The 27,515-nt window shown below is 35.3% G+C and overlaps 2 protein-coding genes, 2 long non-coding RNA genes and 1 pseudogene across 4 annotated transcripts; 4 read left to right on the top strand and 1 right to left on the bottom strand.

The window, feature by feature from the left end:
- Window positions 1-7,218: 7,218 nt before the first annotated feature.
- On the top strand, window positions 7,219-17,844 carry LOC114738244 (uncharacterized protein slr1919). The gene is made up of 16 exons (XM_028926281.1): window positions 7,219-7,743; window positions 7,978-8,153; window positions 9,008-9,173; window positions 9,356-9,408; window positions 10,230-10,373; window positions 10,469-10,573; window positions 10,659-10,784; window positions 11,147-11,347; window positions 13,017-13,123; window positions 13,213-13,375; window positions 13,482-13,547; window positions 14,449-14,542; window positions 14,726-14,838; window positions 15,253-15,323; window positions 16,349-16,505; window positions 16,949-17,844. The coding sequence occupies exons 1-16, from the start codon at window positions 7,425-7,427 to the stop codon at window positions 17,384-17,386; spliced, it is 2,499 nt and encodes an 832-aa protein (XP_028782114.1). The 5' UTR covers window positions 7,219-7,424; the 3' UTR covers window positions 17,387-17,844.
- A 249-nt stretch (window positions 17,845-18,093) lies between these two features.
- On the bottom strand, window positions 18,094-19,231 carry LOC114738243 (splicing factor YJU2-like; annotated as a pseudogene).
- A 30-nt stretch (window positions 19,232-19,261) lies between these two features.
- On the top strand, window positions 19,262-21,056 carry LOC114738246 (uncharacterized). Its single transcript, XR_003739515.1, has 3 exons — window positions 19,262-19,677; window positions 20,161-20,224; window positions 20,827-21,056. It is a non-coding gene; the product is annotated as an uncharacterized LOC114738246 (long non-coding RNA).
- Window positions 21,057-22,910: 1,854 nt separating this feature from the next.
- On the top strand, window positions 22,911-26,034 carry LOC114738242 (rhomboid-like protein 19; the record flags this gene model as incomplete). The annotated part of the gene is made up of 7 exons (XM_028926280.1): window positions 22,911-23,054; window positions 23,183-23,307; window positions 24,507-24,567; window positions 24,695-24,861; window positions 25,485-25,590; window positions 25,688-25,890; window positions 25,980-26,034. Coding segments are annotated over exons 1-7 (741 nt in total), but the record flags the coding sequence as incomplete, so codon positions are not given.
- Window positions 26,035-26,041: 7 nt separating this feature from the next.
- Window positions 26,042-27,176, top strand: LOC114738245 (uncharacterized). Its single transcript, XR_003739514.1, has 2 exons — window positions 26,042-26,115; window positions 26,827-27,176. It is a non-coding gene; the product is annotated as an uncharacterized LOC114738245 (long non-coding RNA).
- The last annotated feature ends 339 nt before the right edge of the window (window positions 27,177-27,515 follow it).

Genomic DNA, 27,515 nt, shown 5'->3' with positions numbered 1-27,515 from the left:
AATAGATTCTTTGAAGAATGGATTTTGTGAAGAATAGATTCTGATAAAGTGAGAATGTTTGGATAGTTGTTATCAGAAGCACTTTTTATATGTGCAAATTATTAAAAAAAGCATAAGTTAATATGATAATTACATAAAAGATAGATTTTATAATATATTTTAATTTGAGGGAATAAAATTGTTAATAATATATTTTTTACCAATATAATTAATAATATATAAGATAATATATTTAATAAATAATTAATAGGTATATATATTTATAAAATATAAGATTAAATATATTTATAAAAAAATAATTGAGGGGTGATAAAGTCATATTTTCGTTGAAATCTACTCTAACAGGTACAATCATACTCTCCAATTTGAGCTAGAAGCAGAATAAATTTACTTCTTCTGAAACCATCATTTTGAGCCCAAAACCGCAGTTTATTAATTTCCCCTCCTATTTGGGACCAAGACCATGGTTTAGGTCCCAAAAACATGGTTTCATCATATTGCCAACTAGGTCCTAAATTGGATAAGCTAAATTGTGTTTGGATTGGAGTTCAGAAAAATTAATTTGTAAAAGTGATATTGGTAAAAAGTTGTTTGTATTATGATTGAGTAAAAACAAGTTTGGTTACAAATGATCAAAATGGGTATGAGTTTTGATAGATAATGAAACATGACTAAAAAAATAATTTTACATAATACAATAAATTTAAATTAATTTAATATGAAGAAGTGAAATTTAATGAGTGAATTAAATTTTAAAAATTTAGAGAAGTTATAAAAAAATCATATAATTGATTTGTATTCTAAAAAAGAAAAAAAAAGTAACTGATGGATGTGCATTGGAAAATGTTGAGAAGAATGCAGTGATGCTCAGAGAGAGAGAGAGAAGAGAGAGAGAGAGAGAGAGAGAGAGAGAGAGAGAGAGAGAGCATAGAGGAGAGAGAGAGAGGAGAGAGAGAGAGAGAGAGAGAGAGAGAGATTTTCTTGACATCGGTCAAAAAGCAAATAAGCTCTTCAATGAGCTAGATTTGTGGGCTTCTACTGGAACGCTAGTTTCAGGAGCTTACTGCAGATAAGTTATGGGTCCGTTTGGATCAGCGATTAGAAAAACAGCTTATAGAAAAAGTAGCTTATAGAAAAGTGAAGTTGGTAAAAGTTAAATTGGATAAGCTGAATTGTGTTTGGATTGGAGTTCAGACAAGCTAATTTACAAAAATGAGATTGGAAAAAGCTTGTTTGGATTATAGTTGAGTAAAAGTAATTTTGACTGAAAAATTACCAAAATGGACATGAGTTTTAATAAATAATGAAACATGATGAAAAATTGATTTAAGACAATACAATAAAATTAAAATAAAATAATATGAAGAAATAAAATTTAATGAGTGGATTAAATTATAAATTTTTAAAAAATCAAAAAATATTTGAAATATAAAGTGAAACATGAAAAAAAAAAAGAATTGAGATAATATAATGAAGAGGTGAAATTTAGAGTGAATTAAAATTGAAAAATTTAGAGAAATCATAAAAAATATTAGGCAAATAAAAGCAAAACATAATTTGAACGGATAAAACTGTTTTGAACTCCAATTAGTAGTATTGCGACAAAGTGAAATGAAATAATAATATTACATAATTAATTAATTGATAAGCTATGGATAATTTGGTCTCTGATTGCATCACGGACGCGATTCATATGAGATGAAGACTGTGAATTGACATTTGAAGGTGATGGTTGACTAGCTTCAGTCTGATCATGTTCGCCAATTACATTACCATCTTCAGCTTGTTGAAAATAGAAGTCAGAGCTTGAATGTCTCCTTATAAGGTTATGAATGGCCATTGTTGCACAAACCAAGTACACTTGTGTTTGGAAGTCGTAACTGCGCATATTTCGTAGGATTTGAAATCTATTCTTCCAGACACCGAATGTTCTTTCTATTGTGCACCTTAAACTGGAATGATAATAATTGAAGGCTTCGTTACTATTTGGAATCCTACTTGTCGTCGGAAGTCCGGAAGGTGGTAGCGCTCAGATCTGTATGGACCTAGATATCCATTTGGTGTTGGATATCCCGCATCAACCAAGTAATATTTCCTAAAGATTCATGAAACAATTTCAGACGTTATGAAATGAATGAAAATATAAAATAATTAAAAACGTGCATGATTGGAACATATAAACATATACCTGGAGGTGGATGAGGGAAATTTAGAGATGAATTTGTAAAAACGCTGTCAAATATACGAGCATCATGTGCAGATCCCTCCCATCCTACCAAGACAAAAGTGAAACACATATCCCAATCACATACAACCATGACATTTTGTGATGGATTTTCCTTTCTGCCAATAAATCTATCTCGTTTTGTAGCGGGGACAACACACGGTATGTGAGTACCATCAATTGCTCCGATTGCGTCCTTAAAAAATGGATAATAACGTGGATCATTCTCAATTTTTCTATGAGTTCCACGAAATGTAGGATCTACAGGTCGAATAAGTTCACTTGATAGGCTAAGGCAAGCTTATAGTACATTGTGAAAGTGCCTACTTACAGTTTCCCCTGAAATTGAAATCGTTCCTGGATCATCTATTACATTGTCCATGTGCAATCGTATTTAAAAACATCGCGACCACTTCTTCAATTCCTATGTACCTAGACTTTCGCAAACCATGTTCCTCCAATTTAGTACATAAGAGGTGGAAAACATGTTTATCCACTCTAAACATTTCAGGACATCGATCATCATGCCCATTCATAATGTCTTGTACCCATAAATTTCCTGTTTGCTCACTAGTTCTACAGGGTTGTTTAAACATATACATTTCACAGTAATGACCAACCAATGCACCTACTGCTTCATATTGTGTTAATTCCTCATTAATCATGGATAACCGTCTTGAATGGTCATCTTCATTCCATTGTGAATCTTCCAATCCCTCAAAGTATCTTCATTCCACGGTGAATCATCATTCCAATCCCTCAAAGTATCTTCATTCCACTGTGAATCATCATTCCAATTAGCCATTTCTGGAGTTAACCCTGTAACTATAATAACAACAAAGTGTAAGCATTATAAGGACTATACTAAACCTCATGTAAATAATTTTCACACTGCAAACAGAAAAACCAAACACATAGATGACAATTAGAAATTAGCATAAATATATTACATAGTCATTACTAAAGTTCCTACAACAAGTCACATCAGTTCAAGTTCAAACAGCAAACATTTCAAGTTAACAAGTGCAACAACTAAATCCTAAACTAAATCCTATTCTAGAGGTGCCTACTTCCATGTGTCTGGATCTTGTGCTACCGGTATTAACCACGCCAACAACTTCCTTCTATCATGCATAAACCCCAAATAGGCTCGCCTAGCCCACCTCAACCGCATAAGCATCTTGGCACATGCATAATATAGTTGATTGTCATCATTAAGCTCCTCAACGGTAGTCAGGTGTGCTAAAACCTTGTCAACTACTTGGGGATCTTCAACCAGTGCTGCTGCTCGCTTGTCAGAAGCAGCTGCTATAACACTAAGACTATCGGAAATTTTCATAGACGCGGCAACTTTTTTCTTCTTCTTTACATCAGACGTCTCACCCCTCTTCCTCTTTCCATAGCTTCCTGAGCCACTTGGTCCAGTACTCGCAGGGGTGTTTAAGTTGCAACCGGCAAAGTCATCGGTGAATCCTGCACTGGCTGTTGGGTCAACTCCAAAATTTTCATCTTCACTGTCCCCTGACCCTTCCTGTTGGTCCAGGCCAACTCTATAAACATCCTCCTCCTCTTCTGTACCAGCCTGTGTCACAGGTGTCGACTGGGGCTGTGAGGCTGATGGTGCATACATATACTCTCCCGAAGCCACAACATCTTTGAATATTTTCTGCAGCTCTGATGCAAACATCAACCCCTGATATCTAAATTTCTTGAAATTAGGGTCAACCTACATTACATTAACATAATTAGGCAAAATCAAACAAAGTCGTAACGGATATTCAAAATTAAAACTCAACCAACGGAAATAATTACCAGTAATTTTCGTTGCCACCACTCATCGGAGGCCAAAATCCTATTTGTGGCTACATCATAACCAATCCCAGTCTCTCCAGACACCAGTTTATCCCACAATTTCCAATCTTTTCGCAATATATCAAATCTATTCTTCAATTGCCTTCTGTCATACATTCTCCTGCTCCTTTCTTGAAAGTTCTTTTCAATTTTTCTCCAACCAGGCCTTGTAAATGATGTTCCTTATCGTTCCTTGTGCACTATTTGCTCGGCACAAACATCGATTAGAATCTTTGTTGTGTAAGGATCCCATGTCGCTTTTCCCTTATCATTGTCCATTTCTTTATCCTTTTGATGGAAACAAAACTAACTGAATCAACCAAAACCCTAAATATATAATAATGAAAGCCACATTATGTAATCACCAAACAAACATATATACTATTTTCTTAATATTATTGTAAATGCATTTGTTATCAAAACTCCAATTATTATTATGAAGTCGTCAAATATTAATTAACACATTATAATTGCAAAAACTGTTTTGCTTTCTTATTCAAAAACTCAATTAATCAATTGTTTTTCTTATTGTTTGAAAAAAAATTGTTCATCTTTCAATTAGAACTGCCATATTTTAACAGAAACTTAATTAATAATGACTTATTTAATAGAAATTTAATTAGGGAAGACAATTCAGTAGTTAATTACATTATTAAAAACCAGCATTATAAGGACTAAAAAATTGTTATCAAATTACTTTCTTCAGTCTATTTCACATAAAACCACTGAATGATCAGTGTAACACTCTGATATACACTTCAATCTATTTCACATAAAAAATTGTTTTTTTTGTACATTTTTCTTTCAAAATTCCAGGACCATTGCAACTGAATGATCAGTGTAACACTCTGATATACACATATACACAAGCTCATACGCACTTATACAATATCCAGAATGATCATCACGTTTTCACCAAAAAAAAAAAAAGAATGATTCATCACGTATACAAGCTCTACGTTTTGCTCCCCGTTAATTCACCTAAAACCACCAGCAAGCCGTCAGAAAACCAGAAGGCAAACAATAAAATTATCCACCAGCCAGCAGGAACAGAGGACCATAAGAACCACCGGCGAACAGAGGCTAGCGACCATGAAAATACCATGAAAATAAAAACAACTACCGGCCAGAAACAGAGCACCGCAACAAACCAGACCGAAAAAACAATAAACCGAACATCAGCAACGGAGAACTCTTGACTTCCACCGGCGACAGCAAATCCAAGCAAGAATCAAACCAGAAAAGAAAGAAAAAATTTTACTCACCAACCTGTAACAGATCAACTGAATCGAAGGCAGCTAGAGATAGATCCCACCGTGTATCAGACTCGCAAGACAAGATCCACGCACAGCTCGAAACCACAGGCAGACGGCGGCGACCTCGGTTGCAGACGGCGGGACCAGCTCGGACTTGCAAGGAAGAAGCACCTCCAGCCGACCACGGACACCTCACACCCACGACTCGAAGCGCACGACGATGACAACGCCACAGCTCACGGCGACCAGAGAGGGACCTTCAGCGGGGCGACCAGCTACGGAGATGGCGTGCGACTCCTCGGTGAGAAAGGAACGAGTTGTGAGAGGAAAGGAAAAAGGACCTGAGTTCTGACGTGTAGGAACGGGCAAACAGCTTCTCTCGTTTTTTTTCCGCCAAAAGCTCTTCTGGGTTAAGCATAAGCTCCTTCCTCTAGCTTATGGCAATTGGGTGTAGAATCAGGCTTTTGGCACATAAGCCCAATTGAAAAAAAGTGAATCCAAACAGGTCTCTGTTGCAACGCAGCTTATTTTAAAATTTAAGCTGACTTTAAGCTCAATTTAAGTGAATCCAAACAGGCACTATATAGGGTTTAAACCCTTCCAAACAAGATAAAATTTTCAATTGGCTTCTACTCAAAATAAACTGCTTTTCACTTTTAAAAAGCCCAACCAAACATGCACCTAAACATGTTGCCCTTGCTATCCCAACTTTCTTTATACTAAGCACGTCCCCGTGGACACACGAACCTACGTTTGAAATAACAAGTCATCTAGACGATCTTATTAAAAGGACCCAACCTGTTAAGCTTTCCCTGGTCATCAGAAGGACTCGTGAATTTTTCTTCCCCGTCGTGATTTACGAGTCTTAATTCTTCTGATATTTATGAGTGAGTTTGAGTACTTTATTACGACTAACTATCTGTGGCTAAATTACACCAAAATCTTTTAAATTTTGAATTATGACAATTTTTTTTAATATTTAAAACTTGATAATAAATCCCCGTGAACTTTCAACTCTATGTGAATAACTCTCAACTATAAATCAATTATATATTATTTTAAATTTATTTATAAATAAACAGTATATATTTAGTTTTTTTAATTTTATATAAGATTTTAATTTAATTTCTTGAGTTTCAAAAATATATTTTTAGCCTATTAATTCTAAAATCATTAAGACTAAAAATATAATTTTTAAAAATAATAAACTAAACTGAAATCCTATGACACAGCTCATCTTACAAACAGTTAATTTTAGTAAATAATAATAAAAATAAAATTGTATTTAAAAAAAAACAAACCTTACGCACTTTCCCTTTTTATTTGGGGTCATTAAAATCACACAGCTCATCTTGTCAACGGCATTGAAAAAAACAGTTCTTACCAACGGCTGATTTCAGTAAATAATAATAAAAAGAATAAAATTGTGTGTTTTTTTCCCCAAGTTACTCACTTTACTTTTTTTTGGGTTTCATTAAAACAACAGCTTACTGTTTTTGCCAAAAATCACACAGCTTATCTTGCCAACGGCATTGAAAAAAATATCTTACCAACGGTTAATTTCATTAAATTAAATAATAATAGCAAAGGATAAAATTGCATTTTTTTAAAAAAAATTAGGCACTTTCCTTTTTTTAAGAGGGTCATTAAAATCATGCAGCTCATCTTGAAATAAAAAAGCTTACCAACGGCTGATTTTCAGAGCCTCAGCGAAATAAATAACGGCCTCCAGGAGCCAAAAGAACAAAGAAATTGAAAAAAAAAAAGAATCCAAAAAGTCGGCGTTCCACTGGCACACGCGTTGCGCTACATCCACACAGAAAAACTGTACTATTTTAATATTTTTTCACTGCCATGGCCGCTACCACTGCCACTGCCTCTATTTTCTTTTTCGTCATCTTCAACATTCTTACAATACCATTCACATAAATTATCTTCTCATGAATTTCTTTTGTGCATTCCTTTGAACTCCATCAAACGTTAGTTTTTTAACCTTTGCAATCAATTTTTCTTAATTTAATCTTTTCTTCACTCTCAAACTGTCAGTATCTTACCGGTTTGTATACACAGTTCTGTTTCTGTCTCCTTGGCCAATGGCCACGGCGGTAGCAACACCGTGGTCGGGTCCCATCTCCGCGCTGCGCTCGGTGCGGGCCACCGGAACGGCGTCGTCGAGGGGCCAGCAGAACAAGAAGCGGGATGCGGGGAATTTCAGCCACTTCACTCAGGTGCTTCGCAAGGACGCGGAGTTCATAAAGAAGGGAATTGGTAAAGGTGTTGAATGGGCGAACGAGGCTTTCCGTATTCCGAAGGTTACGAAGAAAATCGATGACCTTATATGGCTTCGCAATCTCGAGGACCCTAAGGCTCCCGAATATTCCCCGCCTTCTTGGCCTCAGCATTGGTACCCAGGTAGACGTCAAAGCTTCCTCGGCATGTAGTTTTAGTCATATACGCTTAATTTGAAATTTCACTCGGTTTCGTGAACTGGGCATTATTGAATGCTTCTTTTTACATGCAAATGAATGGTAATGTGTCTCTCTTACGTTGAGGTTGAAAATTTGGGTTATGGAGCGGATGTTCCATGATGGCATTAACCCATGTTGATTCTTCCACGTATTGATTTGTCCTTTCATTGCCGTTCAGAACTGTCTGGAGTGGATTTGCTCATGGCTGATCTCAAAGCATTGGAAGTTTATGCGAGTTACTTCTATCAATTATCCAAGATTTGGTCTAAACCACTTCCTGAAGTCTATGATCCACAGGATGTTGCTACCTATTTTAGCTGTAGGCCACATGTGGTGGCCCTTCGTCTTCTTGAGGTAGTTAATTGAACAAATTTTATGAAAACCCATGATGAATTTTTTGAATCTACTTTTCCTATGATTGATAGTTAGGGCCTGTTCACCCTGCTTATTTAAAGACAAATGCAATGCACTCGTATCGAGACAAGGGATAAAATTGTGCATATAATTGATTTTACTTATTTGGAGGAGGATAAATTGCACGTTATGTATGTGCTTGCCATATATGTACTTGCCGGGGTTTATGGCTCTAGAATCTACTTTTCCTGTGATTGATAGTTAGGGCCTGTTCACCCTGCTTATTTAAAGACAAATGCAATGCACTCGTATCGAGACAAGGGATAAAATTGTGCATATAATTGATTTTACTTATTTGGAGGAGGATAAATTGCACGTTATGTATGTACTTGCCGGGGTTTATGGCTCTAGATTGTAGGATTAACGTACATCTCTGATGCAAAAAGCTGTCACTTCTTCTCCTTCTTCTTTTTTCAATACTGAATGGCTGCTGTATGACTTATCATTTACGTATTATCTGAATTCATGTAAAACTTGAAAGTGGTTGCTCATTTACTCAAGGGTTCTCTTTCACTGATGGGGGTTTCTGTATTTTATCTTACGAGATTGTCATTATATGTTGGTCAGAGAGACAAGCTAAAGATGTAACCTTATATGATGATTTTGTACTACAGGAATTGTCCTAATGTACTTTAGATGATTGCTGAAAATAGCTTGTGATTCAATATTCTGTTCTTTATTTTCTTTTATTGAAACCAATATTTCATTTGTTAGGTTTAGAATTTGTATCAAGATGCTTGCTTGACTTGTTAATGAAGTACACTTTTAATTTTTCAATATTTTTGTCTTGGAAGATATTTTCCGCCTTTGCCTCTGCTGTGATTAGAATTCGAACTTCAAGAGTCACAAAGTTTATAAAACCAGATCCGGAAGAGGATGTTGATGTGAAAACATCTCAATATAATTTTGGGATAGTGTTAAAAGAAACAATGCTTAGCCTTGGCCCCACCTTTATTAAAGGTAATAAATCTAATCTTTGAAAACTGATTGTAAATTTTAAATGATCTTTTATTTATCTGTCATTGTTATGGCTCCTTAAGTTTTTGCATTGCCTATAACTGTCAGGCCTTTTTATTTCTTCTGTAGTTTTAACTTTTAAGATCACCAATATCATTGTGGAAGTAATTTGCTTGTTGGTGCAGTTGGTCAGTCCCTTTCCACAAGGCCAGATATCATTGGTGCTGAGATGTCCAAGGTTAGATTGAATAGCATGTCCGCACTGGTCCTTCATTTTTGGCTGTTTTCCTCTTGCAATTAACATGCTAATTTAGGATTAACAATTGGAAAAAGCCTAGGTACTTAAGCTTATATAATTAAGGTAGTTTTACCCCCATCGAATTGAGACGTGTATTTTCTCATTCCTAACTTGTTTCGTTGCTAACTCTTGTTATCAACATTTTGAACTTTTTAAAATTTTAAAATCCACTTGTTATAATTTGATTAAAATGTACATTAAGTATTTAAGTTTAAGGACTTCTGTTTTCCCCTTGAAATTTGGTATAGGTAGTGGTACTGTATATTAGATGATAATAATTTACTGTTATATACCATACCTTTTGGCGTATGTGGCGTGTTTTAGACCTATGCAGCTATGCTTTTGTAGCAACATACTAATACGCCTGGCAAGGCGTTTTGTAGTTTCTCTGATTTGGATTTCATGCTCATCCTTTAATGCGGAGCATCTAGATTAAAATTGCACAGGCATTTTTTTGTTATTTATTATTAATATTCTGATATCTTTTATTTTTACAGATGCATAGGATGAAATAAATATAACCTTCTAATTGTCAATTTTTTAAAAATGAATTCTTAACTTAAAAAAAAAATAAAAATAAAAATAACAAACTTGAATATGGATTCTTGAAATTTAATTTGGAGGGTTCAAATTTTATCTCAAGCTATTGAACAGCTTCTGAACTACAAAATTTCATGGACCACAGTTTCTAGAATAGATTATTATATCTTTTACATGCATTGGCCTTTTCTTTCCATATTCCAATTGAGTTCATCTTGCAGGCGTTATCTGGGCTGCATGAACAAATCCCCCCCTTTTCCAAGGCCGATGCGATGAGGATTATTGAGGAAGAATTAGGTTCTCCCGTGGAGTCATTCTTCAGCTACATTTCTGAGGAACCTGTAGCTGCTGCCTCATTTGGTCAGGTAATTCCTTGCTTTGTCATAGGAGTGCCTTGCTTGATTAAATATAAGTGGTGTTGTGTTTACATTTTTCATTTAACTACCTTTACATTTCCTAGGTTTACTTTGCCCGTACTACTGATGGAACCAATGTTGCTGTAAAAGTTCAGCGTCCAAATTTGCATCATGTGGTGGTGCGGGATATCTTCATCCTTCGCCTTGGGGTTTGTATTGATCTCTATTGCCTTGATATCTGTATTATTTTGTCCAGGATTAAATTTCTTAAGTGACTGGGTGTAACTATTTCAGCTAGGTCTAGTGCAAAAGTTTGCCAAGAGAAAGAGTGATCCTCGCTTATATGCTGATGAGCTGGGGAAAGGTTTTGTTGGCGAATTAGATTACACTTTAGAGGCTGCAAATGCTTCAAAGTTTCAGGTAATTAATATTGTATGTGGGCTATTGAATTTGAAATATGGTTTCAGAACTTAACAAGAATCTAGGATGAAGCTGTGAAAGTCAATGTAGATCCTACTAAGATATTTTGCAATGGAAATTTGAAATGATTTGTATACTATTGACCAAAGTAGAATTGTAAACTGAAATTTGGTCAACAGTAGCTTCTGGATAACATTATATTTCTTTTTGCCGCATAATAATTTGAACATTATTGTCTTACGACCTGTTAAAAATATTAATTCCTGGTCAACACTTAACCGTTAAAACTTTAAGGTAGAATTGGCTTTAATGAACCTCACAGTAACTTTATCTCTCAACTGACTTGTTTTTTCTACAATCAGGAAGTTCACTCTCCCTTTGCTTTTATGAGCGTGCCAAAAGTGTTTAAACATCTAAGTCGAACACGGGTTCTCACCATGGAGTGGATGATTGGTGAAAGTCCAACAGATTTGCTCTCCGTATCAACTGGAAACTCTGCTGGAAATGACTCTGTACATTTGGAAAGGCAGAAAGTTGAGGCAAAGGGGCGTCTTCTTGATCTGGTATGCGAGCACAAATGAAATAATTACAACTTCTGTCTTTGCATGGGTGTAAAACTGTTGCAGGATAATATGTTATTATGTGTCTTATTTATTATTAGGTGTTTTTGTTACAATTTTAATAGGTTTAGTTGTGGTAGTAGGCAGAGTCAGCAGTGACAGAAATTATCACACAAGAGGAAGAGAGAGGATGAGCGTGCAGGTATTGGGAAGGGAACAGAATTGGTTACTCTAAAGGGTTGCAGTAGGGGCTATATATAATGTATTAGGGTGGGATGCAAGTATGTGAATTGATTTTTGGAAGAAATATGGTACAATTTACAGGCCTTTGTACCAAAAACCCATATGGTTATTGAATTCTTGATTATGTTTTGATAAGTAGTTTATGTTTCTTAAAGGGAGTAATTGCTAGGTTGGAAGTTCTGATATATCTTATTATTTTTGTTGAGTTACAAGTTATCTAGTTTCTAGGACTTAGTGCGGTTAAAATAAAAAAAGCTAAAGTATACATTTAGTCCTTTAACCCTAAAATCATTAGGTTTAAATGATGATTTCTTGTAATAATCATGACTATTTTGAAAATTAAACTTCATATTACCTCTAGTCCTAATTATAAGACTTTGGTTGTAGACTACAAACAAGGTTTTATAGTTAGGACCAGAGGTAGTATCTTAGCTTAAATGTTTTATCAACATTTATTATCTTAATATTATCATTTTTTGTTAACAATTTTAGGGTTGAAAGACTACAAGTATACTTTTTATAGTTAAAGGATCAAATCAAAACTCTATAAAGTTAGAGGACTAAATGTATACTTTGGCCAATAAAAAAAAAATAAGAGAGAGGCAACTAAAGAACAAAAAAGGAGTTCAACTCCTGATGCAAAGCTAAGAGATTGAAGGGAGAAATTCCGTGTCTTCAACCTTTGTGCCTTCCTTTATTTAAGTGTAAATAGTGAGCTAAGATGTATATTCATTATTCCCTTGATGCTTATTTATGTGAGTTATAGTGTTTCTCATATTATAAATATGATACAGCACGAGATTATCTATTTCAAATCTAGTGTTCTATGAACCAACAGTGTATATCGAGATTGATTTGTCACTTTGTTGGGGGAAATTTTTGTAAAAATTGATCAGGGCAATCTATAAAAGGTCTGAACATCAGCTCGCTAATTTATTCACAAAATGTTTTAGGGGTCTTTATTATTGAGTTGTCTATAAAATAAGTTTTATTATTTAGGAATCCCGTCTTATTTATCTTATTGTTTGAGTTATGACTTATCTTATTTCTTGGATTCAATTGCATCATCAAAGTCATTTTCTATTGCATAGATAAAGGGGGGGCGCAATAAATTTGTCCCTTGAGTATTAAGGGAACCTCTGGCATTGTGATTCTAGAGAGTGTCCATAATGAAACACGGATGGGTTCTTCTGAATTAAAATAATGAAGATAAGCTTAATATTCTCTAAGATTGTATTAGTTTTATTTTGCCGTAAAAAGATTGTATTACTACTTGAATCCCATATTACTCAGTTGAATTGTTTGTCAACCGCAAATTACTGATTATACCAAAAATTGTCCTGCCTTGGTGTCTTATTTCCTCATTATGATGACCGAGCATATTTTTCTTTGTGGGATATTGATTTATATTACACACCAATTCATTCAGGTCAACAAAGGTGTTGAGGCAACATTGGTGCAACTTCTTGAAACTGGGTTATTGCATGCTGATCCGCATCCTGGAAACTTGCGTTACACTTCCTCAGGACAAATAGGGTAACTGTCTGCTCCCTTCTCAGTTAAAGTAGATTCTGGTTTTACTTCACGATTAACTACTTATTGTTTTCTTCTATTTATTGTGGTAGGTTTCTAGATTTTGGTTTGCTTTGTCAAATGGAAAAAAAGCACCAGCTTGCTATGCTTGCTTCGATAGTTCATATAGTAAATGGTGACTGGGCATCCCTTGTTCGTGCTCTAACTTATATGGATGTTGTGAGGCCTGGGACAAATATCCGACTTGTAACCTTGGTAAAATATTTAGGCCTCAGCATTTAGTCATGATACCATTGCATATTTTTAATTTTGAAACTCATTTTCATAGAACTAACTTTTCAGATCTGTTACAAAATTGCAGGAATTGGAACATGCCTTGGGAGAAGTGGAGTTCAGAGACGGCATACCAGATGTGAAGTTCAGCAGGGTGAGTTCATTTATAACAGAAAAGATGGTGAATGCACTTATGAACTAGGCAAAGTCGGTGTTCCATAAAGCTTCTAATAGAAAGAAGTGCTCTCACCTTGCCGTTAAAAGAATGTACTATGTAGAAGTGAGTTTGTTATTAGGCTCAACAGGAAAAAGAATGTGCAATAACTAATAGGAGGATTCAACTCTGTATGTTTGCAAATGTTGGAATTTGTTGATCCCGTCTCAAAGTAATTAAATACTAACTTTGTGATAGATAATCTGATTTCCTGATTTTTTTTTTTGTCTTTTTTGTTGAGTACCTTTTTCAAAAAACATAAATAACTGTCATGCTTCTTCTGATGAAAGATGTTTGTGATTTTTCCCCTCAATTTGTTTTGTTTGATTAATTGTAATAACCATAGATTGGATGCTCTTTGACATATCATTGCATAATTTGTAGAACGTTGGATTGGAAATATGGACTAAGGATAGAAAATGAGAAAAAGAATTTGATGTAAAAATGAGCTTCTGAGTTTTGTTTGTTAGTACCTAATTGAATGAAACAAGGTTCCGAAAGATGCCATGTGTTTATCAATATAAATCCATAAACTATTTTTATTGAATGATTTTATTTTTAAATGGAAGCTTGTAATTGATGTCAGCATTGTAGTTCCTACTTTTGTTGAAATTGTACAAATCAAATCTGTCATTTGCCGTATGCCATTGTTAATATTGACGCTGAAAATTGTTTCATGATAACAAAACCAATTTTAGAGCTTCCTACTGCATATATATTTATGAGCTATATTTGTCTAACAATTCATATTTGAGCAAATTAGCTTTAGTCATTTTGTTGAGGTGTTCAATAGGGTTTCTTCTCTTCAGTCACTGATATCTCACAGTAAATTTTCCTGAAGGTTTTAGGAAAGATCTGGTCCGTAGCACTGAAGTATCATTTCCGTATGCCACCATACTATACACTTGTCTTGCGCTCCCTCGCTTCGTTCGAAGGTAAAGTGTGAAGATCCTATATACATGACTATGGGTCACACATCTGTCATCACACTGATGCTTATGAGTAGTTCTTTGTAATGCATGTATAAACATCTAGTAATATATAGTGTTTTATTGAATTATCAATATTCTTGTTTCATTTTCTTTTTGTCAACTTAAATTTTGCTTTTGAACATTCAGGTTTGGCTATAGCTGCAGACCCAAACTTTAAGACCTTTGAAGCTGCATATCCTTTTGTTGTTCGAAAACTTCTCACAGAAAACTCAGTAGCATCAAGGAATATATTGCATTCGGTATAAGGAGTCTCATAAACATGCGTTCTGTTTCATTAATCTGCTGTACCATAACATTTTATCATTCCGTTGTGGCTGAGCGTTTTTGATAAATAAGCTGAGAATTCAAAGTTCTATTTTGATATATGAATCTTGGTTTAACCATACCTTTGTATGAATTAGGGTAATTTTCCCATCTCAATGACTTAGAAATTGAAAATCTTAACCGTAAGAGTTTGCAGGCTGTGCTTCATTTAAAATTTTTATTTAACAGTATTTCAAAGGTCCTGATGGATTCATGTATCGTAGTCTACCGTTGTGTGTATTGAATGCTGTTTTTGGTTAATATTTCTTACAACGTTAAGATCTCCTAGTATTTACTTTCAAATTTTCTATTTGATTTCTCTTCCCTCAACTTCTTTATCTCCTGTTTAGGTGCTACTAAACAGAAAGAAAGAGTTCCTCTGGCAAAGGCTTTCCCTTTTCTTGAGGGTAGGTGCAACCAGGTATGTTGGGAGTTAAATGAAATCATTATGTCATGGATATTGTTCATTATGAAGTTTTTTGGGCCTTATTTGTACTACTCAAACGTTTATATTTCAATTTTGATGCTAACTCTGCAATGTTATAACAATTTTCCACATAATGATCCTTTTTCCTCCGGTTTTGGTTTTAAATGTGTAAATTATTATATAATAAAAGACATAGTCCTCTGTTTCAGACTTAATTGATTGAGAATAAAGGACAAGTACAACTTGTATAAATAATACGAATACACATGTTGATATGACTCACTATTGGCTTCTTTTCATTGTGCTTGATTTGGCGTAATGGGCTGGGGGTAAGAAAAATGAAACAGGAAGGGCTTGATCAGGCATTATTAAATGGGTTGAAGTTGGGATGGGTTATTTTCTAATTAGTGCTTTTAAAATTTTTTGTTTTTGGTATTAGTGTATCCTTTTTTGGGGGGGGGGGTGTTTGACAACATGCATCTTGGGTTACTGCTATAGATGGAAGTAAGTGTTGGTATGAAATCTGGGCATATATGACATGACTTTCAAAGGAATAAACCTTGGGTGTATGCTATCGTCAGGATCTCCAATAAAAACTCAAAATTGAAGAAACCTTCTTCGATGCATGCCATAGTACTCCTACCATGATTCAATTTGTACCATTAAATATTTTCAGAATTAAGATTTTCTGTTGTGGAATAAGTTATAGGAGGGCTATTAGCGGAGAACAACCCCCCCCCCCAGGGGGCCAAAAAAAAAAAAAAACACTCAAAGTATACTCTTCCTTCCTCTCTTGGTCTAATCTGAAAACTCAGCACATGGTAGCAATGTGTTTTAAATTTGGCATATACTCAAGGTGTCCAGGAAGCATTCTCAACTTTAAAAAAAGAGAAAAAGTAGAGAAGGAGGTGCAGCGTTCCTCATCTAATTAATGGACTCATGGCGGCCTGTTTTAGAATGCTCCAATTATTTGATGGATAGAGCATTTTCTTCATTCTGATGCTTTTCTTTTTGTCCAGGAAAGCCTTACAATCAGTGGGATCAAAAAATGAGACTTCCCTTGACCAGTTACCAAATAAGACTGGTGGTGTACCAGTATTTGATATTGCAAACTTGGTCATGAGGCTTTTACCATCCAAAGATGGTGTTGTGCTCAGAAGGCTTCTTATGACTGCTGTGAGTTGCTAAGATCTGTTTATCACGTACGCTTAAATATTTGCCGCTATTCTTATTGGGGATGTGTATTCTAGTTTGTTAATATTTCAATGTGGAATCTGCTTTATCGTAGATTAGTAATGTACATATGTTTACTTGCTACATTTGTTTGATTACAGTGCATGCTAGTTTGAAGAGGATGAGAGTTTGTTTCTTTTGGTTCCTTTCTTGCCTGAGTTTTTCAATGGATTAAACCTAGCATCAAATATAAAATTGAACAAAAATTCAGCTGTTAATGAGTCCACTTGTTGTACTAAATCTTGCATGATTAGTTTGGGTGATTTTGTATGTTCTTAATGGAAATACAGAGTATGCAGGCAGTGTGCTTATGCGTGATGGGTGTTGTTTACGTGGTTCAAACAATCTGCACTGGGTAACAGACTTACTTTTCATTGAATGAACAGGATGGAGCATCATTAATCAAAGCAATGTTGTCCAAGGAGGCAAAACCTTTTCGCCAACACCTTCGTGACATCATAGCTGACGTAATGTGCCAGAGAGTAATTAAATACTTCGGACAGGGAATCAGAGTGTCTCGGTATTACCAGGCAATATTGGCGAATGGACCTAGCATCATGGAATCAGGTTTACCTGCTAGATCATCCTTGCCTGCATACGATTATATTACCATCTTTAAAGATCGGCGACTTAAAGTAATATTCTCCAAGGCACTAAAATCTGCGAGTAAAGATCCCATATTGATGCTGAGGTTTTGTTGGGCTTGCGCTATTGTCACTGTTACATCTTCTGCTTTGGCTTGCCATCGGGTTATAGTGTGTCTCGCTGAAGCTTATTTGCAGCCAATATTTGATGCTCCAAAGAGATATGCAGTGAGGGCATGATATTGTCAAAATTTTCTTGGTTTTCTCCATGGAAGGAACTCATTATTGTGCAATGGATATAAAATATGAAGGCTTCTAATTCGCTGATAATGCAGTAGGGCCATATTGAAGTCAGGCAGGTGAAATAGTTACATAGGATGATATAGTTGACACTTGGAAAAAGTTTTTAATAAAAAAGAGAGGAAGTCTTGATAATACAATACTCTTCTTAGTTACTGTTGATGTTTAATATGGAGAAGTGTTGCACAATACGGATTGATTTTGCTGCAGTCCTGAGCTACTTGCTCGACAATTATGTACAGCTTCATGTAAATTTGTAAATTCATAGCACGGAGACTCCACCTTTTGACTATTAATATGGTATGTGGTGGGCTACAGTAATTGTCAATTGTTTCTCATAGCCCATAACTCAACGCGGGTTACTTTTACTTGTTACTACCAACTGACCACTTCCTATTTGTCTATTTGTATTTTGGGGCTGATAATTAATACGGTCCTTTGATGGGAAAATTCGAGCTGTTCTTTTATTTTATTTTTTAAGAGTAAATTTTGAACTGTTATTTGAAGAGCCTCTTTGAAAATTGTATTTACTTGGTCAACGTCTAAGTGCCTCAAACCACTTGAGTGTGGTGTTTGTTTATGGTGTGAAATCTTCTAAAAACGTTTATTTACTGTGTGACTCACTTTTGTTTCGTATTATACAAAAATAAATATTACAACAATCAAATCAAAAAGGGCATATACAAGAATTTCTCGGTTGTGTCAGATTCCCACTACCATTACAAACAAAGTTGCAATTCCGATCTTTCATTAACTATGCATCCATGGTTAAACTATGGTCGCAATTGAATTGGAGCAAGTCCTATTTGGAAAAAAAACAAGAAGAAAAGAAATAAACGGAAATTCTTTCTATGACACACTAAAACTAATCATCATCCCTGTTGTAGCTTTGACATAGGAATTGAAGTCCACTGGTTGTGCTAATTTTGGGCTCGGCTGCTTTCTTGACAACGTTGATCTTCACGAAAGGATGAAAAGGTTTTGCTCCCCCAAAAGTCCCCGAACCTTACGAATTTTCTGGGTTGCCAGAATTATCCAAATTAGCTTTTGTCAGAGCTTCAGTTGCTATGCTTGGAAGCTCTTCAGACATTCTACTTCTCTTGATATGATCGTCAGATGTTTCACCAACCCATTGAAGGCTTAACAATAAAACGATCAGTTTCTAAATCTTCATCCCGCATTCTTGCCACGTTCTTTTGATTTGCTTGAGAAAACTCTGATTTTATCAGTGCTTCGTCCTCTTCTTCCAGCTGTTTCTCCTTGTCAGCTGCTGTGCGTTGCAAGGCCTCCAGCATTGCATCAACACAGACAGTGGCATGCCCCGACTTCATAGACTTCATCTCATCAAGGGCTGCTAGGATGTCCATCTCCCTTTTAGAGTCCAAAGTTCTATTTTCTAGGGATTTCATGGCATCTCCCATCTCTTCAGCTTCCCTCTTCTGTTTCACCTTTACTTCATCTTCATCCTATGCACGACAGGGTTCAAAATTCCTCGTTGCCCCACATTCCACAACATAATCAGAATTTTGCGGATCGGTCTTGGTCGTCAGCTCAGCTGAGCACTTAGTGCATTTAAAGTAAAACCTGAATATTTAAATTCCCAGGTACATCTCGCCTATCACATCTTCCTTTCGAGAGTTAAACTTGGTGCCTCTATAGATATAATTCCCACAAGTATTGCATCTGATGCTCATGGGAAGCATCATGCCACAAATCGAAGCAAAACACGATGATAACAGGATCGTCGAGAAACGTAGTCTTCAGAGCTCAAGCTTCACCGATAATAAGAGAGTCCCCAGAAAGACGTAGATGCGGGGATAAAATAGCTTCTTGTGCTATCAAAAAGAAAAGAAGAGAAGGCCACAAATTGCAACTTACCCACCACGAACTCTCACTGAGAAGGATTCGTCGGACTGGGCAAGCGATGTGCGTAATCAAAAGCGCCAGGCGAATGCGTCGGCGGAGCTTCAGAGCGGAAAGAGAAAAGGGTCCTGTCGAAGAGGAGGGAGGTTCGGGTCTGGATCCTCTCAGCGGCCTTTTTCTCATTGTCCCTCGGAAAATTTAAATTCTATCCGTCCGGTTGATCTGAGAGCTCACAAAAAGCCTCATGAAGCTTTTAAATTCTGACCTCGCCCAGCCGATTTCACGTTCTGCCACATCCTATCACGGCCAACCCTTCGGAACAGGGATTTCCCACGCAGACAGGAAGCTCCGCGGTTCCCCATGGTTAGGTAATCTATATTACACCTCTTCCTCTGTATCTTCGTCATTCTTCTCCATCACTCCCTTCCTCATTCTTTGACTATTGAGTGCTTATTTGCTCAAATGATTTTCCCTGTTTTTTCCTTCATGCTGCACATATATGACTTCGATTGGTTTAACTTTTGGTACATTTAATTTGGTAGTATTTTATAGACAAATGTTATGATCTTCTGCATAAAGGTTAGTGCTGATAGAATATGCCGATCTGTTTTGGGGGGAAAAAAGCTCGAGGACTTGCATTATCATTAGGTTTCCCGTCAATCTCTCCGATGGAAGTTATAAGTATGCACGATCCCTACATTACTGACCTTTAGAAAAGTTTCTGCACATGTATAATCCTAATGAAAAACCTGATAACTATATTCCAACCTCTGTCTAATTCTTTAATTAGTTACATTTGAGATTTGAATATGGGAACCAATCACCTATGCTGAAGTTTTGTGTCTTTGTAGGGGTATGCCAATACCTGCTGCCCTGGACGTTTTAGCCAAACATTCGAACTTGAAACTTTTTGAGGTAAAGATGTTGTTGAGTGTCTGCAAAAGATGCTTGGTTGTTTTGAGACACAAGTGATATAAAATATTTGGACTAACTAAATTTGGCAGAATATACCTGATCTGTGTCATAATACTGAAGAAATTAGCTACAGCAATCGAGAGATGCCATGGCCATATTGAACTAACTATATATTAAACAAAACATGTTTCCATTTTGAAGGAAACAGATCTTGTTGTCATATTGAAGGAGCTAAAGTCAGTTATCACATCGTACAATTCAAAATTGCTACTCTTCCAGTCCTAAATGTAAGACCCTTATACACACTAGTATAAGGGTCTTACATTTAGGACCGGAGGAGTATAATCAGAACTTGCTTCCATCTCAGCCATCATAGTAAGAAAAGCAGGCACTTAACTTGCTGGATTGAACAAAAAGAAATCAAACTCTTTAAGACTGATAGTGAAGCATCTTTATATGGGGGAGCAAGCATGAGAGATATGTGAGATAAACTCTCCCTAGGTATATTTTGTTTGAGTTGATTATATGGAAAAATAAATAAATAAATAAAGAACTTGTTGGATTGAATGACTGAATTACTTGATTCTGAATTATCATTGCAGGTAATGGCTGTCATTGTTGAAGCTATAGAAGATGGACTTTCACCTGCTAAGAATTGATTGGATATTGTTCAAGCTATGGAAGATGGACACTCACCTAATAAGAAAGAAGAGCAATGTAGATATTTGTATAGGGTACTAAAAAAGTTGTAATGCAAGAGAGTGGCAGTTATATTTGGCATCTTGATGTACTATGCAATTTGATTTTATTAAAACTAACAATTTTCCCTTAACTTTGCACATTTCTATCTCCATTTTTTAATACCTAACAACATAAATCCCTCTTCTTCCAATACTTCCAACAAAGGTGTTGGAAGCTGGTCCGAAAGAAGAAAAAAAAAAAAAACAAAGGTGTTGGACAATCGAAGGGATAGGAAAATTATGCATATTAGTTACACAAAAATGCATTGTATGTGTGTATTTATATTTTGTGACATTGGCTATGTATTTTATTACTTGTAGATATTATCATATGATTTTTTTTTTTTTTGCCAATATCATATGAAATATCAAATTTGTTTTAATTATTACGATTCTTCTCCTTTAATTGTGTGCTTTCATAAAACAATATTGCAGAAAAATTTTAAAAAATAATTAATATCATTAAAAAAATAAAATATACATCATGTACAAAAAAATTAAAAAAATTTCTCATAAATAAAGAAACTTATTTACTCCTCCGGTCCTAATTATAAGACACAATTAACTTATTTGAGAAAATTAAGGAAGTAAGTTAAGTTGGTTATTTATAATAAATAAGTGTTGTCATTCCTAAAATATCCTTGCTAATTAAGTATATTGACTAAAACTATCATTATTAGAAGGATTATCTTGGAAAAAAATGCATAAATATAAGAGACAAAATGGATTGGGGTCATATAATTAGGACCAAATAAAAAGTCAAATGGGGTCTTATAATAAGGACCGGAGGAGTATTTTATTTTCTATAAATTAAAGCCATCATGTATATTTCTGGCCAAAAAAAATTATGTATATATATTGTAAAATAAAAAGTTCATATATCCATTGAATATCAAATTAGGTAAATTGGTCAACTGACCCAATAGAACTAAAAACTGGATCGATAATTTATTTTCTATTAAAAATTTAAAAATGAAAGTTTCTAACTTTTCACAATATATATTATATTAGAATATACTTTTAGTCTTTTAACTTTATACAATATTTTATTTTAGTCTATTAACATTAAAAGTAAACTTTTAGTTCTCTAATCCTAAAACTATTAATAAAAAATGACAATATTGAACTATTGAATGTTGATAAAACATTATTAAATATTAACATATTAAGTTTAATTTTCAAAACAATCATGATTGTCATAAAAAAACATAATTTAAGATTAATAATTTTAAGATGAAAAGACTAAAAGTATACTTTTTAAAGTAGAGGGGTTAAACTGAAATACTAAAAAACCAAATGTATATTTTAGTCTATATACTATTTTGAAGTTTCACAATAATCAAAATATCATGACCTGAATATCTAAGACTCTGATGGCAATTAATATTTTTTATTTTGGAAATACCATATCAAGCAGAAAAGCCAGCTTTTCCATTCGATTAAACTGAAATCAATTGTCATAATTGAATAATTAGTTGTCGATAGGCTTGGATGAGGTACAGCTTAGTTCCAAGTGAAGTTTATATATATTTTCAAATTAGGGGAAAACTTTTTGTATCGGTAAATAACGAGTGTATATATGATTTAGTAGAGGTTAGCGTTTCACAACTTAGTGAATCGACTTTCAATTTTTTTATGAGACAGGTGATCACATTTAGTGTTAAGAAAAGATATCAATGTTGAGGGGGAAAAATTAATTTATTAGGGATCTATGGCCACGGTTAGAAAAAAAATTTTAACGGCCAGGATGCATCATAGCAACGATGTCGTTTTCCTTTTATGATTCTCCAGATTAGTTTTACAGATTCAACAGCCAGGATTAGTGTGCATCAGGCGCGCATGATGGACAATAATCGTTAGGCAATTAGGACGCGTTAGACAGAGATCATAGATCGTCGATCCTCAGACCGACTTGAAATGCTGAATGAATCATGTGACAAACCCGAGCTCCCATCGGTGGACGTTACTTCTCTCTTCCGCTTCCCAAAAGCCCTCTGATCTTCATTTTCTGTAATCCCTGTCATCTCAGCAACTGACGTCAATCCGCGCTCACATCCTCACCAGCCATGAGCACTCCCGCTCTCTCCGGGGTACGATGCGGATCTCTCTCTCTTCGATTTTCATATTTTGAGCTCTTTCGTTTCAGATCTTGGAATTCAACTTCTTTTGGTGATTGTTTGCTAAGCATTTTGATTCGCGATATTTCTCACTCCGGCAGGGCACGAGCCTTTTTTCTGGGTTTACTCGTTTGTGCAAAGGCCTAGCGGTGGTACTGGTGGGTGGTCACATTGCGATTCAGGTTTTCCCTTCAGCTGTTGCTTACCTAGCCCTTATTCCCGCCAGGTATGGTTTGATCTAATGCGTGCTGCTCAAATTTTGTGGTATAGAATTTCGGCCTGAGTGATGATCAGTGAGGGACTATCAACAGCAATAAATGATGGGATTGCTTCAAATTTCTGTCTTGGATCAACAACTTAAATAGCATTAGTTTGTACATTGGATTGTAATTTGCATCTAATCTATGCTATCAGTTTTCCTTATTGCCTATTGAATGATCGAAATTAACTGTCTGAGTTGCGTTCAAGCGGCATCTAAGTTTGTGGTTTTTAATTAAAATTTTGTTTGCGTTGTTGTGATTACCACTCAACAGTTTCGCAGTGAGTGGACTTTGGAATGTGTGGTTTTTCATTGTACTTGAAATCATTGTGCATCTGACATGCTCTAAAAGCTCAAACGCTCCCAATAGTATCCTAAATTTCCATGGTGAGCATGGTCGAGTTTCTGAATTTTGCTTGGCCAAGTTTTGTTTGCTTCTCTGTTTGGACTGTCATTTTTTCTGCAGCCGATGTTGATCCTTACTACTGGAAGGGAAATTTTCCTCAAATTTTTAGGCTGAAACTGAATTATTTCTCCTTCTGGAAGCGGCCAGTGGACTGTTCTATAAACTCTATTTTGCCTTTTTGGTCCAGGAAAATGTAATTTGGGGGGTAGAGTGAAATTTGACTGTAGTGAGATGGCTGTAATGCAATGCTTTAGAAGGTTGAGATATTTTTGTTCTGAACCGGATTGCTTTACCACATGATACTTGACTGAAAGTGTTTTAGTCGATTATTGTCTTCTAATGATGATGTGATAAAAGAGTTAACATTGTCAACTTCTTCTATTTGTTTATTTTTTTATAATGGCCAAATTACAGTGTTATAAATTGAACTCATAAGAAACATGAGACTCACTTATGATAGAATAAATATAATCAGTCATCATTATAATTATTCTTCAACTCTATGATTGGAGTTCTTGTTTTTTTTTTAAAAAAAAGCTCTGTGTTTTTGAGTTTAATGGTGCATATCTGAATGAATTTTGGATTCTATTTAATTGCTTCTGTTGATAATGTTATATACAGATGTGGTTGGAGACATGGCTTTTTCTAGGCAACTATGGTTGTTTCACGTTTGTCCGAAGTGTGACAAAACTGCTAATGTTGAAAATTTAAATTTGTTTGTTGGATGACTCAATTCTTTTCCGTTTGATACATTTTGCAGAACTATCCCTTTTGCCTGGAACCTGATTTCAGCTGGTTATATTGAACAATCCATTTATGGGGTATGCTGTATGCACTTACGATTACTTCTAATTATGCCTGTGTACTGAATGAATTGCATTTTGTCATTATACCGGTATCTTTATATGACACCTCAAAGTTAATGCTGGTGATAATTCATTTCTACAGGCAATTGTCAGCACCATTGGTCTCCTTTTCATTGGAAAGCTGCTTGAACCTGTATGGGGTTCCAGGGAATTTTTAAAGTTCATTTTTGTGGTTAACTTTCTGACTTCTGTGTGTATTTTCATCACTGCCATTGCCTTGTACTATATTACAAGACAAGAAATTTACCTGTAAGTGTATGAAATCTAGATTCATCTGAGATGATATTTTCTGTCTGTTGCTTAAGCTGCAATCTGTGCATTTTTTTCTTCCGGTGTATTAAATATCTGTCTGTCTGTTAAATACACTTTATTCATTTTATTCCTTTCTTTCATTCATAACATCTGATGGCTGAAATTATATGAACTCCTGATCTTGTGTTTCAAATCAATCGGAAGCTAAATTAACTTCCCCATCCCCAGAGGAAAAATGGGATGATTCTGGGAGATAACTAGGATCATCACCATAATAGGAACTCATCTGTTAACACACCCCCTAAACTCGTTAGACTTATCTTCCAATTAGTTGTTAGGTCTTTCAGCACATTGAAATTGCACTACATTTGTCATGCTGTGGTAAATAAAGGCAGCTTGATCGCTTGCATCCTTTCTTAATATTTGGGAAAATTTACTAGTCCAGTGCTTTTAGGCTTAATCATATGTTAAGCTTTTAAAAAAACTATGCTACTTTTGTTAATTCTGGATTGTCGATTTGTTTCTTTGTTATCTTTTTGCCTTGTATGATATGGTTCTTTTTGACATTTTGCACTTGTTCTGGCAGCAACTTTTGATTTCCTTCTTTCACATTTTTCTAGGTATATGCCATTTTCTGGATTTCATGGAGTTCTTTCTGGCTTCTTGGTTGGCATCAAGCAGATGATGCCGGATCAAGAACTGCCTCTCCTTAAGATAAAAGTGAAGGTCTGATACTCTTTCCTCTTGTCTCTAATCTGTTACTTTTTAGAAGGATGAAGTCTATCCTGTAACCTGAATGACACCACTTTTAAACCTTTTTCAGTGGTTACCATCCATTGCTTTACTTCTTTCGATTGCTTTGAGCTTCTGGACACTGGAGGCAGTATCATATCTTCCCACTGTAATATTTGGGACGTACATTAGCTGGATTTACCTTAGGTACTGGCAGAGGAGAGTAGAGACAAAACTTAAGGGTGACCCAAGTGACGACTTTGCTTTCTCCACATTTTTCCCAGAATTTTTGAGGTAAGTTACTGTTTTAGTATACTATTCCAAGACTTCTGACTCTCTCGCTTTAAGCACTTTTCTCATTTTCATTTTTCCTCTTCTCACAGACCAGTCATAGACCTATTGCGTCAATATTTCATCGCATGCTCTGTGGAAGATCTGATGCCTCTAATGATCCCAAGGTCACACTCTTGGGGGTGAACCTTTGCCGGGTTCTGACCCCTCTGAGGCATCCAGGAGACGGTAATGTCACTTTACTGTCTTTAATGTTAATTGAGTATATCAATCCATCCTCAGATGGACATTCGAACTGAAATGATTTCTTAAGGTAGCTATCAGGTGACTAAATAATAGAGTTGTAGGTCTGTCATTTTTCTTTTGCGTCTTACTTATATTCTTTACCTGTAGGATTGACTGACTGAGTGTTATCTTCAGCTAAAAGAAAAGGGAGAAAAAAATTATTGGAAAAAAGTTTCTTTCTTGTTTCTTTTGTTTTTTGCTTTGTTTCTTTTCTTGTTTAATTTTACCACGGAAGAGTGGTTAATTTTTATTTTTATATATATATATATATATATATATATATATACTCAATATATAGCTTGCATATAACCTTTGTAATGCTGAATGAATAATAATAATAAATAGAAGATAAGGGTAACAACCATGTCCTTCTTTTGCTTGATACTGCTCTACCATGGAAACAGAATACACGCCTTTTGTCTTGGTCTGAAGACATAGCAACTTCTGTCCGACAAATAGCGGTCACCTAAATATAGCTGATCAAATTTTGTTCCAAGGGACAATTTGTTTCTAATTTGAAACATTGCTTGCTATTGCCTTGATTAAATTTGTGTTCTATCGTGGCAAAATAAAAGCGATACCAATGGTGACAGCGTCATGTAGTAAATAATCACTGTGTAAAGGAACCTATCAATGGGACTATTCTTCTTGCAGAGAGAGAGGTGCCCGAGCTCTGGAAGAAAGGTTGGCTGCCAAGATGTTGGCGACTTCACACAGTGCTGGAGAGTCACGAACTGATGCTGCTGAGAATGTATGATTCCGATTTCTTTAGATTATGCAGATTGTTGGTGTTGTAGAAAACTCGTGGAAGAATTTGATGTGGCCACCTCACGGCCACATGGGAGGTATTGTTGACCAGGAAGAAGCTTTCAAAATTGAGATCGGGCCCGTGGAACTTCGAAATAAATGTTACTAATTTGCATTTTAATCCAATTCTTTTCTTTTTTTGGGTCTTTTCAAAATGTAGTTTATGATGTTCACATTTGAACCTCACATAAGTAATGTACTGACAGCAATATCGTCATTGTGTATATTTACTAAATAGCCTCTTAGAATTGTTAATTTCCCCAACCCCCACTCTAGTCTCTTGCCTTAGCCCATGTAGAATTCTTGCCAAAAGAACCAAATCGACGTGACAAGACCTTGAGATATTCGGTTCTATCACAGTAATTTGCCAAAAAGAAACGCTTTTTCTGGAACATCATGAATGCCGCAGTTTACTAGTAGAGAACATGCAGTTGAATCATAATAAAGAGCACCTGTTATCCAATATCCAATCTCAAGAGTATTTATTAGATTACTTGGCCCAAAAAAAAAAGGACTTTTTCTGCGAACAAAAAAAG

The sequence above is a fragment of the Neltuma alba genome, unplaced genomic scaffold, assembly GCF_004799145.2.
Source record: "Neltuma alba isolate B1F8T4 unplaced genomic scaffold, ASM479914v2 tig00013564_pilon, whole genome shotgun sequence".
NCBI lineage: Eukaryota > Viridiplantae > Streptophyta > Magnoliopsida > Fabales > Fabaceae > Neltuma > Neltuma alba.
Note: the sequence above shows the minus strand (reverse complement) of the source record. Positions and strands in the feature narration are given on the sequence as shown.

Bases quoted from the DNA above. Each gene is read 5' to 3' on its own strand.
- LOC114738244 (XM_028926281.1), top strand. From the start codon at position 7,425: ATGGCCACGGCGGTAGCAACACCGTGGTCGGGTCCCATCTCCGCGCTG. The intron at 10,374-10,468 runs GTAATTCCTTGC...TACATTTCCTAG, and splicing joins CTGCTGCCTCATTTGGTCAG to GTTTACTTTGCCCGTACTAC. The intron at 14,839-15,252 runs GTATAAGGAGTC...TCTCCTGTTTAG, and splicing joins CAAGGAATATATTGCATTCG to GTGCTACTAAACAGAAAGAA.